General features: G+C 39.7%; 1 protein-coding gene across 2 annotated transcripts in view; it reads right to left on the bottom strand.

The window, feature by feature from the left end:
- TMEM245 (transmembrane protein 245) overlaps positions 1–14,738 on the bottom strand; it is a 66,170-nt gene that overhangs the window by 49,375 nt on the left and 2,057 nt on the right. For both annotated transcript variants that reach the window (XM_036433089.2, XM_036433087.2), the window contains exons 2-4: positions 7,660–7,777; positions 6,123–6,224; positions 2,020–2,136 (exon numbers count right to left, since the gene is read on the bottom strand). In XM_036433089.2, coding sequence (XP_036288982.1) covers positions 2,020–2,136; positions 6,123–6,224; positions 7,660–7,777 — 337 coding nt within the window. The remainder of the gene's footprint in view (positions 1–2,019; positions 2,137–6,122; positions 6,225–7,659; positions 7,778–14,738) is intronic.

Here is a 14,738-nt window from a genome sequence, read left to right as displayed (position 1 = left end):
TGATGGAAATGAGTAAGATCCTAAAACTTGTATTTTGCCTGCCATAAATAAAATGTAATGATAAAAGTACGTCATATTTCGGAAAGTCTAGAAAAAGAAAAGAAACAAGAACACCCATAGTACCAGTGCCCTGTCTGCCCCATGGTCTTCCCAGTGTTACGTAGTTGTGCCATGTTCCACGTACCCTTGTCCACATTCTCCCTTCAGCTGAACGTCAGCTCCAAGAGAACTAAGACCTTGTCTGTCTTGTTCTCCCTCCATGGAAATCCTAGCACATAGAACAGTACCTGACATATAGTAGGTATTCACTAAATATTTACTGAAAGAATGCCTTGTCTATTATTTCAAAATTTTCACAGGCAACTACACAGTAACCTTCTCAGTGCTCTATCATAATTTCCTTAGTGTTCCTTTTACCATTAAACGTTCAGCTGTGAGTAAATTTTTACCACTGATAGAAACAGCACCATAGTAAGCGAGCCCACCTCCCAGTACTAACATTGCACCCTGAGGTTTGGGGCTAAAGCCAAAGCTAGTCATAAAATGCTTCTGTTTAACTCTGCTCTCTGAGTATCTTTATAATTTGGAAACTACATGTTGGTGGATGTGGCAGACATTTAAAATAATAAGTCCGTAATCAAAACACTATCCTCGCTTTAAAAACATGATTCAATGTGCAAGAAAAATAAGTTGTCCTACTACCCCAAATGCCTTTTCCTTAGCTGACCCTTTCATTCCAGGCTTTTCTAACGTCAGTTCTTCAAGAAAAGCTTACTAAAAATATCCCTAAACTCCCAAACCTCTGGCTCTCATGGGCCCTTGGCACAGGCAGGGTGGCCTTTCACATTCCTGACCTCCACGTGAGCATGGAGCGACTTTAACGCTGATATAAATCTACCAGCTGGGCCTCTTGGGAGCACTGAACCCAGAAGAACCAGAGGAGTCTGTTTTAAGGGAAATGGCCAATAGATTAAGAGCATGAGGCATGCAAAGCAAATGTTGAAAAGCAAGAAATGCCAGAGAAACAGTTCAAAATGAAGAATAAAGATAAGAAACCTAAGAAGGTAAATAATTAAACAGATGAAAAAAGTGACGTGAGAACAAAGATGAGGCAGGATGTAAAAATAGGAATCAGAGAGAAAAATGAAGGATCAGTAGGTAGCATTTTGTAATGCTAGTGTCTTTCTTAATTTTATATTCTATGTGTATTTCATTTTCAAGAAGAATTTTGAAGGCATCTGTCTATATAAAAGGCTAATATATGCTAAGTGTCCTTCTCTCCATCTGGGTAATGACATCACATAGCAACGCCCAGCTTCCTCTCCCTAGTGACAACTAGCCTCCTTGCAGTTTCTGCAGCCCAGGAACACTTTAGCCAGGTGGAAACATTTTACACTTTAACCAAACGTCTGTGAAGTGTTTTCCCGTGCCTCATCTCATGTGATCCTCACAGAAATCCTGAAGTAGGTAGATAGGAGACTCGATGGAATCCTATTTTTTTTTCACTAGCCGGAAAACGGAAATTTAGAAAGTTTACAAACTTGACTCAACTGAAAAGTAAGAAATGGTAGACCTTAAAAATGACTTCAGATTTTCTCACTGCGCAGAATATAGTCAAACACTGCTGCAGTTAAATATTTTACCTGAGTGATCTACAATAATAATCTGCTTCCATTGATATTTACTGATGTGTTGCTGACAATTACCTGAAAGAGAAGTTGGGGTGCTTCACTGGGCTGGAAAAAGTTTAGCTAAATCAGAAAACAGATCTAATTAAGCAAGTTTGTTCTATATCCTTAAAAGGCTAAGTTGGCTCGCACATGTACAATACATACAAAGCTCTCGCTGGCACCAATCGTATGCATGTGTTTCCATTTGTAATTGTCAATCGTGAATTTGGTTGACACTTCTATCATAGAGAAAGGGTGAATAGCATTATTAAAATATTTCTTCTAATTAATTTCCTTTTAATGTGCACGATTCGCACCAGGCCACTAGTTCCTTCGTAAGGTCAGTCACCTGCAGGCTGAGTGGAGGGTTGGTCTTCAGTGCTCGATTCATACCCTGTGATAGAGATGGCCAAGGTGGCCAGAGTGGAAGCAGCCATGGAGATAACTTGTCCTGGTAACTCTGCCCCTGTAAAACAAGCATGCATTTTTAAAACTTTTTAACGCAAATGAACAAAGTGGGAATTAACTTGCAAATTGAAACATAGTAGTCCTAAATTTTTACTAGCAATAAAATTTTTTTTTTAATATACATTTTTATTGATTTCAGAGAGGAAGGGGGAGGGAAAGAAAGAGAGAGAGAGAAATAACAGTGACAAGAAAGAGTCATTCACCTGCTGGCTTCCGCACGTCCCCGACTGGGTACATCCCAGGCATGTGCCCTGAATGGGAATCAAACCGTGACCTCCTGGTTCTCAGGTCGATGCTCAATCACTAAGCCACACCAGCCAGGCAAAACAAAATGGTTATTAATGATCCACCAGACCAGTGGTTATTTGCCAAGAAGAGCACACAGAAAATCAACATAGAGCCGAAGCCGGTTTGGCTCAGTGGTAGAGCATCGGTCTGCGGACTGAAAGGTCCCAGGTTCGATTCCGGGCAAGGGCATGTACACTGGTTGCAGGCACATCCCCAGTAGGGGGTGTGCAAGAGGCAGCTGGTCCATGTTTCTCTCTCATTGACGTTTCTACCTCTCTATCTCTCTCCCTTCCTCTCTGTAAAAAATCAATAAAATATTAAAAATAAATAAATAAATAAATAAAATAAAATAGTCTTTAAAAAAAATCAACATAGAGTATCTGAAAACTATCAAGGTAAGATTAGGAAACTGATCTTATTCAAATAGGCATTCTAACGACTTCTGTCTTAGTGATATCCACCTGCACTGCAAAAACCCCAAGGGTTTGGGCAAAAAGGATGACAAAGTAGACAGAAAACTCCAGGACTGAGAATCTAGACTGTCATGGTACTGGCAAAAAGTCCCAGCTAAAAATAGACATACAGACAAAGAACATAATCTTGGGGCCCAAGAACTATAAACAAAAAAGGAAAGAGCATCCAAGGTTTCAAGTGTCCATCTACCCAGGGATAGGGCGAGCAATCAGAGGTCCAAGTAACAGGGATCTACGCAAGTCCAAAGCAGCAGGCCACTGACATCAGCAGCCTGGCTCCAGGGGACAGAAACTCATAATCCAGCAAAAGGAAAAAGAATAACAAATCACATGTTCAAACTTTATCTGTTAATAAGCAATGGGAAGAATAACATTTTTTTTTAAATCAGGGGAAAATATATTTTGAAACCAATCTAATTGAGACTTGATTCTTGTGTGTCCATTACTAATGTGGAAAATACATTTCCTTCTCAATGGTTTCCAGGATCATCTCGTTGTACTATTAGTCAGTATCAAGGATGTGGATAAGTACCAGTTGGAGGTTCTCTGTGTCTCTTTAACTGACAGTGTCAGAAATGGGGAGTGGAAGATGAGCAGTAAAAAAAAAAAAAATCTAGTTTGTTCCTTTTCTCTTTCCAATTTGGGCTTAACTGGACCAAACTTTTTCACTCCTATTGCATGCTGTCTTAAAACAATTAAGGCAACCACCAAGTCTTCCTGCAAAGAGACTTTTAGAAGGTCACTTATAAACAATTACCAATGTTAGGAGGAACAGATCCAGCTTCACTTGCCCGTACTTCTCAAGCTGGGTGTCCAGGCTGCTAGATACAGCTGGTGTGTTTGCCTGGCTTTTGAAGAAGTACTTCTCATATTCAGAGTAAATTTAAATGAGTAAAAGACATGAGACAGCATGCCTCAAGAGTCTACCAGGGCCTTGCCCATACTGTCATTACTAACAACAACGCTATTGCTCCCCTTTTCTCACAGGCTAAGGGAACAAACACATCGAAGCCGGATTCCAGGTTTCTACCCAGTGAGACTCTGGGACCCAGGAGACAGAGCACCTAGGTCCCACCGCTGTGGTAAGCCAGGGGAGCCAACATAAAAGACTGAAGCAGCTGGCAATCACAACTGGGTTCAAGAGGATCAGCAGTCAGACCTTTCCAGGGTGACTGACGCTTGTTCAAAGAGCCCGGCGAAGGGAAAGAACGCTAGGCTTAGGGGCAAAGACTTGGGTTTATCTCTTAGCTCCACCAGTCACCAGCTAATCTCTGGGATGAAGCATGGTACACATTTAACATTTTTTCTCTACATTATCTTGGGGGGTTCCAGGAAATACCAAGAGCTCCCAAGGTCTAAGGGAAAACACTGGCAAGGCCCCTGGATTCAGAAGGAGCCTCTAAAGCTAACTCAGCAATGATTCACAAGAGGAGTTTTGTGGGCGTAATGAATTCTGAGGAAATCCAAAGGATTAATTCATTCTGTGAATCCAGTGAACCACAGGTCATAAAAGCATCCACAGCAGCAAAAGATTCAAAGCTCAAAAGACACTGAGAGAGATGCCTGCACAGGTGACTGGGATACAAGAGCAGGTCCTACAACGAAAGGGGCAGTGGAAAGGACAGGGGAGGAATAAATGCACGCACACAATGGCAGTACACTGAAGCAGTCCTGTACCTAACTACGCTATGGTGACATCTACAGGAGGGAACGGACCATAATCAAAGGAAAAGGCTGTGTCCCAGTATGGACTAGGTCCATGGTCGGCAAACCGTGGCTCCCGAGCCACATGCAGCTCTGTGGCCCCTTGAGTATGGCTCTTCCACAAAATACCACATGCCGGCGCGCACGTACAGTGCAATTGAAACTTCGTGGCCCATGCACAGAAGTCGGTTTTCAGTCTGGGCGAGTCTTTTGAAGAAGTGGCATTAGAACACTCAAGGGGCCAATGAGCCACATGTGGCTCGCGAACCGTGATTTGCCGACCACTGGACTAGGGGGTTTGAGTTCTGATGCCTCAAAGAAACAGGTTCTAGGGACAAGAGAGAAAAAATACTCAGAAATTTAGAAAAAAAAAGTTTGAAAGATTTATTTTATTATAAGAATTGTCTAGACTAGAAGTCCATAAAAGGATTCTAGATCAAGAATTACCTATTCCGAAGCAGGCTGGAATGAGAGCTGTTTGCCCTTTTAGCTTATGTATACCATCAGAAAGAAACAAGGAACAAATGTCAGACACTAGAATAGCTGTGTGCTCCTCAGATTTATCTCTCAAGGCACAGCTGCCTCCCCATGGCTGGTCAACGAGGAAGTCCAGTCTGATGACCTGAGCACTATTGCTCCCCCACCCTCAGCTGTCCCCTTACAACTCATTAGAAAGTCATATCTTTTAACAAACTGCTTTTGAATAAAACCATTTACAGCCAAAAATAATATTTAAAAGAACCTGGTGTATTGAACATCGTACTAGAAGTTTTAACCATAGAAATCAAGCAAGAAAAAAAACAAAGGGCATCCAAATCAGCACGGAAGAAGTACAACTATTTGCAGATGACATGTTCTTACATATACAAAATCCTAGTGAATTCACACCAAAAAAAAAAATTAAAGCTAATAAGCAAATTTAGCAGAGTTGCAGGATACACGATGAACACAGGTAAATATTCATGACCATGGATTTGGCAATTAGTGAAAGCAACAAAATTGGAAAATTCACAAATAGGTGGAAATTTAACAACACACTTGAATCCATGTGTCAAAGAAATCAAAAGGGAAATCACATAGAATCTTTACTCAGGGAAAATAGAAACACAACATATCAAAAAAGGAGTTCTAAGAGGGCAATTTATATCTATAAAAGCCTACATTAAGAAAGCACAAAGATCTCAAATTAACCTAACTACAGAGTTAGTTGCTTAACGGGTAAAGATTTCCTTTTAGGGTGATGACAGTATCTTGGAATCAGGCAGAAGTAATGGTTGCACACACTATGAATGTACTAAATGTTACTTTAAAAATGGTTAATTTTATAAGTTATACCTCAATAAAAAATGCAAAAAAGAGGCATGAGATATAGTCTAACAACCTAAAATATTTTAAATAAATTTACTGTTCAGAAAACATCATAGGTTTTTAAGTATATTTAAAGCTATTTCATCATAGCATTTTTTTTTAAAACAAAGCTACTCTTAACAGTAATATTAATAGATGCCTTATTTCTTACCAGAAGATTCTTTTCCATTCTGTTTTTCATAGAGGGTGCCCACTGACATCAGGAAAACAATAACCAGGAATACTGGAATTCTCCATGAGCCAGCCAGAGATGCTGCAAATTATTAAGAGTTAACATTTTTAATTTAAAAAAAAAAAAAGAACCCAACACTTTAAAAGAACAATTTGGCATATATGTTAACAAAAGTGTTTCATAGGGAAAATGACAAAAAGAAAAAATGACAGATGAAACCTAAATACCGGCCTTCTCTAAGAGGCCCCTGGTCCCAAGGACTGGGCAGGTACCAGCCTACCTGCAATAGGCTTGTGTCACTTGAGGAACAAAGTCCTCTCTGAAGCATGTCCAGATTTTAAGACTATTTCAAACTCAAAACGCCCAAGTAATCCCACAATGACCTGCATCAGGCATCTGCATAAGGCATGGATCCTAAAGTCATGTGGCCTCATTTGATTTCCTAAAAATACTGCTAGAGGTGAACTGTCTCAAGAAAGGGGGGAAACAGCCCAAAAGAGCACCGCAAAAAGCTTCGACGTATCCTCCCTGGTGCAGAATGCTAACAAGGGTCTACCATTAGCCTAGAGCCTTATGGACCTGCCTCCCTCCTCTGCCTTCCTCCAATTCAAAATGAGTCAAGTCATGTTTTAGGGGGTCTTGCTGATAAACTCCTCCAGCATTCCAAGTCAGCAAAGTTAGAGGGTAACCCTGCCCTCAACTCTGGGCTCTAAGGAGAGACGTATTTTCTCAATCAACTCTTTTTTTTTTTCTCCTTCCAACTTTTAACAATAGCTAGCTCTAAAAACTACTTTAAATAGGCTACCTACTACTCGTGGTTACTAATTTTGTTTTTAAATTAGAACTAAATATTTCCATAGACTCAGACTTGAAAATAAGAAAAGTCCCTGAAAACTCACTGTATAGCAGTCACTCAGTGAACAGTGCAGCCCCAAATAACAGAATTATGTTGTGCAGCTCTGAGGCCGATCTTCCTTCTGTTGAATGGAGATTTTTCCCTCTGAAACTATTCGCTGCTGTACCTCTCTCCCACACGTTTAAACCACTTTCCTGGGACAGGCTTCCATGTCTGATATCCTCCTTACCTCCACCTCTCCCCGCCCAGCAGCCCAGTCCCCTCTCTTATCCAGAGTAAACATCTCCGGTTCCTTTCACTGTTTCTCCCCTGTGATTCTGAGCACCTCTTATCATACTTGACTGCTTATCTACATCCTTCTTCAGGAAGACACTCAGAAATAGCCATGATAATAATCCAAGTGTGCTCTCCTTTTTAAGATGTGGTTATTTTTAAAAGGGCCTTTTTGTAAATGAGCATTCCGTTTAACTAAAAGATAGACATTTTAAAGCATAACATTTTCATTAAATTATTAATAAAATATTAAAGCAGAATATTTTCTAGAGATTACTTTAAAGAATTTTAAATATAACATATAACACTACAAAAAAAAATCACTTTGATTTGCGTGGTCTGCCGTTGCTGACCTTAAGCTAAACTTTCTTAGAAAAAGTGACCCACCTAAATGAAAAAGCAATATAATCCAGACAGGAATTGAAATTGCTCTCAAGTAGCGCTCAGTGCTTGCATTCCACTTGAATGAAACAGTCAACAGATAGCCAACTACCAACGTCCAGATCTTAAATAAATGAAATATAGACACAGTTGTAAAATATATACACATGGAAATACATACAATTGTACAAAATGTGCAACCATCTATATCGCGTGAGAGCTGTGGTCACAGCACAGAGAAGGCTGCTGGCAGGTGCTGCTATAAGGTCAGTCAGGTTTTAAGGTAAACAAGCATTTAAAATCCCATGGAGTGATGTTATTTAAATATTTTTAAGCAAAAATACATTAGTTTTAACTTAAGAAAAATTAAAGTTCAAAAACTATTATATGCACAAAGATCCTTAAGGTAAAATATTTCATTTTTAAGCCATGGAGTTTATGAAATTCTTTAAGTTTTCTCTATAGATTAATGTATCTAAAACACACACACACACACACACACACACACACACACACACACACAAGAAAAGGTTAAAATAATAATAAGTACTATGATTCCCATTTTACAGATGAAAGAAACTGAGACTTCAGGGAAGTGACTTGCCCAAGGTCACACAGCTAAAAAGTGACAAAGCAGGGATCAGAACCCAGAGTCTGCTTTCTTAACCAGGAGAAAGAACCGTGGTGCTAAAATAAGTAAATAAAGAGGAGAAGGAAATGGAAACGACAACATTGGAGATATGGTTATAGCGGGAGGGAGGGGGGCTTTTAGCTTAGAAAAGAAAAGGAAATGTCAAGATTTGATAGCTATCTTTAAATAGCTGGGAAATTCCTCTGGGGAAAGCATTAGACAATCTTCTGAAAATTTAGGTAGGATTAGGAAGCAACCCATTTGAGCTTAATCTGAGGATGAATCTTTCTAACAAACTACAGCAATCTAAAATTGGAATAAGGCTACCACCACTAAGAGTGTTTGAGCCAGGGCTGACCATCAGTCAGGGATGACAAAGTGGGAACATCTGTCCCTTAGCAGTGAGAAGTTAAACTAGAGGATCACAAAAGGTACAAACTTTCAGATTTTAAATCTACATTTTAAAACGAATCTCCAAGAAGTTTTGTTCTTTGTACTTAGGAATCAGTATCACTATTAGGGAGAGAGGAAAAAAACAAACGAAACCAGACTACATACTTCAGATTTTCTAAGGGAAACTCATGGTCCAAAGTGAAGCATTTTCACCCAGTAAACCTGAAACTCCAGATCATCCCATTCCAGTTTAAAATGACCACTGAAATAGACACCTCCGTTCCACTTTTAGGAATGTTGTCTACAGAAGCACTGTACACTGTGCAGACAGATATACAAATGCGGTGGCAGTTTAAAATACTAAAAAATTTATAACAAGCTAAAATGTCATTTTAGAACTATTTAAATAATGGTAGTATCTCCAAAAATGAAACAATTATTCAGACTTTCAAAAACATGATGAATATCTATATTCAATGATACACTATAAATTTGTGCAAGTGCAAATTTATAATGGTCAAATATACTCTCAAAATGCTAAAAATGTGTTCTCCCTGGCTGGTTGGATTTCAGGGTTTAATTTGCTTCTTTATGCTTTTCTTCAAATACTGAATTTTCTCCTAAGAGGATTATTATTTTTATAACTAGTAAATGTTTTAAAAAAACAAACAAAAAACAAACAAACAAACAAACAAAAAACACTTTGCCTTATTTTGGATTTTTTATCTTCAATATTTTGAAGTATTTCCTCAGAAGAGTCACAGAATATTATTAGTGCAAAAAGTATGGCCCTTTATAAAAAAAACTTAGAGTTCCTATTAAACCATTACTTTACAATGACCAATGTTTAAAAATGTTTACCAGGTTATCCTAATACAGATTCACAGTTAATATAATCTGGTTAGAACACTTTCTAAAAAGTCTGTATACTATAGCACTATTTAAAAAAAGAAGCATAATCTGTAAGTACTAACAAAGAAAGATGTCTACAATACAATGATAAATTAAAGACCAAGCTGCAGAGTTTTATACATGTTATCCTCATTTTGTTTTAAAAAGCAAAAATCCTACACTTTATATATCCACATAGGCTTAGAAATAAATTTAGAAGACTATTTGTCAGTAACAACAGTAACATTTGTACAGTAGAAATGATAGCAGAAGAGAGACAATAATTCGGTTTTACCATAAAACTTCTATGCTACTTAAATTTTTAAAAATATAATAAGCATGTTTTACTTGAGTCAACTTTTTAAGTTGCTAAATATTCTTTAAAATAACTTAAACTCAAAATAAGGATTTGGACATTCAATTTCCACACGTAATTTCTAGTATGGATTCCTAACTGGCCTTTAGGAGAGTTTTTTTCTTTCTTTCCCGAAGAGATATGCTTAGCTTCTGAGCAAACCTGTTCAAGTATGAATTTTCTTCCCAGCATAAATCAATGAGCAAAATGTATACACAAGAGGTCATACCTTCCCAAATGTATTTTCTTTAAAACAATGTGTCCTTTTCAAAATATACATTCAATGCTTGTTTTGAATCATTATATAAGGATCTGCATAATGTATGCTAGATACTATATTAAGACTGCATAAAAATTGGCAATGCACTACAAGTAAAGCAAACTAAAAACAAATTTTTAGTTAGAAAGTCACATTTGCCATTCACTTGACTTATTACCCATATATACTTCTCTGATTAAAAAATAGTAAATGCATAAGCTGTAAGTAGATTCTGCCTTTTAAACTAAGTCATTGTTTTCTTTATTTCCATCTGGGCATTAACTAGAAAGACAACTTGGCTTGCTTCTGTTGCATGTTTCTGCAAAACAGTTTCCCAAGTCTTTTTTCTTCTTCTTACTTTCCTAAGTCTTGAACAAGAGAGACTAAACCAACAGACTTCTTCCCAAGTTATGGAGCCACAGCCCTCATCACAGCCCCCATCACCTCTTGCTTCCAGGACTTCATTCTCTTTTAAGACAGCTTAATGCTAACTTGAATAACTGTTCTCTCTGTGGTCTGGGAACTTGAGTCAAGAATCTTATAAAATCGAAATCGTCCCCTGAAATCTAAGCAAGCACTGGAAATCCTCCTCCTCACTGCTGCCAGACAAGCAGAAAGGCACCGGGGCTCAGAAGTGGCGCTGAGTAGGCCTGGATGGCTAATGCACACTTCCTGAGAGCCTCACCTACAAGGCTGCCAGACTCCCCACGCTGTAAAACTAAACACCAAGGAGCCTCAGAAACCCTCCAAGTACCAGAGAGGAGGCCTGGTCTGTTCAAGGTCGAGAAGCAAGTTACTGACAGAGCTCAGCGTAGAATTTATACTCTTCTCATCTTTCAGCCACTATTCTTTCCACCACAGGCTTCTTTATGAAGTGGAATGAGAATAATGCGATTATAGACCACGGAGAAAACAAACCTATTACTAATGCAAATATTGTAAATGGCCTGCGAATGTTCCAACAAGTCTGAATTAATGGAGGGAAGAAAAGCAAGACACTCCCAGCAAAGAAACATGGTGGAGCAGGGGAAGCCATGAGCTTTTCATATTTATCTGGACAAACCCACGCCGCCACCACTAGGAGAGATGCCAAGTACCTGAAGGACTGAGTCACATGTGAGCATGGGCCAACAAGTTATTTTTTTTAAGTGTTTAGAAATCACTTAAGGAGTCAGTGCAATATCATAATATATTTGAAACTGTTCAAAAAGAACTACCCACACCATAAATGATTAGTCTTCACTGTAAGCAGGATGCAGTTAGGAGACATAGGAAAAGAGCTAAGAGCCTACCAGTGAGGGGAAGAGGAACGGAACGAGAAAGATAAACTGAGAACAAAGGGAAATAAAGGCACTGAAGTCGCTACAAAGGAAAACTGAACAGGAATTGAAGATAACTGAACAAGGATAAAAGCAAGGAACAGAGAGATGGCTAAGATTTCTAGTTGACTAGAATCCAGGGGTCTTTTGGGGAACACATGTGGTTAGTCCAATCCCTGATGTTCTTCCATTTTTCCCTAATAACTAAAATCAAATCATACTAAAAACTTAAACTAACAATTTAAACACAACGTACTGGAGTAAAACTTTTAAAAATCCTTACTGAAGGTCTTAATGACAAGGATTTCAATTGCTGACAGGTCTGTTGAATACAATTTACTAACAGAAAGAATAGCCCAGCCAGTGTGGCTCAGTGGTTGAACACCAACCTATGAACCAGAAGGACACAGTTCAATTCTCCGCCAGGGTACTGCCCAGGTTGTGGGCTCGGTCCCGGATAGAGGGCATGCAGGAGGCAGCCAACCAATGATTATCTCTCATCATTGATGTTTCTATCTCTCTCTTCCTCTCCCTGCCTCTCTGAAATAAAAAATAGATTTTTAAAAAGAACAAATTAATCTCTAGTCAGTCTTCTCACCTGTAAAATCCCCCCCTACTGCACAGGATTGTTGTGAGAATGAAATAACACACACGAAAGCACCTAATCCAGTGCCTGGATCATGGCTCAAAAATTGCATCTCAATGCCTTAGCTAGTTTGGCTCAGCGGACAGTGTCAGCTTTCGGACTGAAGGATCCCAGGTTCGATTCTGGTCAAGGGTACATGCCCAAGTTTCAGATTCGATCCCCAGTGCAAGAGGTAGCCAATCAGTAATTATCTTTCATCATCGATGCTTCTATTCTCTCTCCCCTCTCCCTTCCTCTCTGAAATCAATAAAAATAAATATTTTTTAAAATTGCATCTCAACTGTATGAATTGTCAACTCACCAAATGCAGATATGTGTAAATACCTTTCCCCTCTGCCTCTCCCATCTATTCATGCAGCAGGCTCAAATTTACAAGTTGTCCAAAAAGCATAAAGACTCGTTTTCTTTAACAGGCAGCCCTGCTTGGGATTACAAAATCAAACTGACTGTGAACTATGTGACAGAAAAGTTACAGCGTGGGACCCCTGCCCAGTCACATGACCTATTTTCAGGTCATGTCAGGCCTTAATCAGCACTTTTGCCTGAGAGCTGAAAACACCTTGTCTCTGCTTCCCAGGTACACCTCACCCCCACCCACCCCCCCCCCCCCCGCCCCCCCGCCCCAGTGCTGAAGCACAACTGCAAGCCTGTTTCTCTCAAACTCAGACCAACCTCCGGCTCTACTTTCAACTTAGTCCCTCTACCACTCCCTACTCAGTTCTAATGATCTCATATTGTCTCTTTACACCCTTGCCCCTACTACTACAGCCAAACAGCTGAGTTTCAAGCCTTTTTTTTTATACCATTAATTGTCTTGACTTTCCTCCCTACCTCTAGCACAGTGGTCAGCAAACTCATTAGTCAACAGAGCCAAATATCAACGGTAAAATGACTGAAATTTCTTTTGAGAGCCAAATTTTTAAACTTCTTCTAATGCCACTTCTTCAAAATAGACTCGCCCAGGCCGTGGTATTTTGTGGAAGAGCCACACACAAGGGGCCAAAGAGCTACATGTGGCTCAAGAGCAGCGGTTTGCCGACCACTGCTCTAGCTCAACCAACCTTGGCCCTTTCTCCTCAGCCACAAACCATACAAGGGCATTTAAGTAAAATACAAAGATGAGGGTTTATGTTCAGTAAAACAATATTCAAACCTATACTGTATACTACACTGAGTTGAGAACACCTTTTTAAATATATTTTATTGATATTTTACAGAGAGGAGGAAGGGAGAGAGATAGAGAGCTAGAAACGTCGATGAGAAACATGGACCAGCTGCCTCTTGCACACCCCCTACAGGGGATGTGCCCGCAACCAATGTACATGCCCTTGACTGGAATCGAACCTGGGACCCTTCAGTCCACAGACCAACGCCCTACCACTGAGCCAAACCGGTTTCGGCGAGAACACCTTTTTAAAAGTATCTAATTTAGGGGTGTCGAACTCAATCAGAGAAGGGGCCAAAATCTAAAATCCAGCCTAAATCGCGGGCCGAATGGTTTACTGAACAGTCATAAACTGTCATTGTGATGGAAACGCAGCGGAGTGCAGTGATGACAGCGCGGTGTGGGCCACATTGCAAGGCCTGGCGGGATGGATTTGGCCCGCGGGCCTTGTGTTTGACACATGTGAATTCTAATTCCTCATCTCTTTCTCTTGAGAGTTACTGACAGAAATGCTTCATTTTCCACTACTCATGACCATTTACCCATGTATTTAACTTCTTATTCTAGTATGAAAACACACCACATCCGTTAGGGCTTTCTTTTCTACCCTCCTAGAGTGCAGTGGATAAGATAGTTGGCCTTGGTTACAGTAATTTACAGTAAGTTGTAATATCAACAGTCGAAAACTGTTAGCAGACTCTATAAACGTGTCTGACTTTTGACAGGATTGAATTTCTTGAGGATCTAGGAATCTGGCCAAAATAGTCTTTCTATTTCTTAACAGCATATACTATTCTGCTTTCTGCGTAAGAGGCATTCAATGAACTTTTACCGAACTGTGAAACATTCTCTGGACCTCAGAAACCTCTCCTGAAGAGAAGCAGGCACCCGGCAGGAAAGAGTAGCTTAACTCTGGGGTCACTTCTGCCTGACAACCACAAGATCCCCGAGTTAGAGGGGGTTGTTGCACACCCTCCCTCCGCAACTGAAACTTAGAGGCCAAGGCTTCTGTCTGACCACTCAGCTGCTGCACGCACGCACCGGCAGCATTGCAAAATTATGGATGAGATGTTCCCCGTTACCTTGCTGGCCCATAACTGGTGGGTAATGAACATATGTATTCCTGTGAGTCTGTCATCTCCATTAGATTATGTACACGTATGGCTATATGCACCTTGAAGTAAGAGCCTTCATCTTACTGCTTTTCAATCCTTCACAAAGCCCAGCACCCAACATAATGGACTTTTAACTTGACCTGAGAAGTGGTATTGATAGACCAAGAGAAGACAGCAGTTCTGGGATCAATCATCACTTTACCAATAACTTCGAGCACGTCAATACCCTGCTGGACAGATGAGGAGAATTGTTTTGCAACTTGAGAAACATTGACAAAAGAGGATTAAAAAATTCTAATGGGTCCTAACTG

The sequence above is a fragment of the Pipistrellus kuhlii genome, unplaced genomic scaffold (assembly GCF_014108245.1).
Source record: "Pipistrellus kuhlii isolate mPipKuh1 unplaced genomic scaffold, mPipKuh1.p scaffold_m20_p_12, whole genome shotgun sequence".
NCBI classification, from domain to species: Eukaryota; Metazoa; Chordata; class Mammalia; order Chiroptera; family Vespertilionidae; genus Pipistrellus; species Pipistrellus kuhlii.
This window is presented reverse-complemented; position numbering and strand designations above follow the sequence as displayed.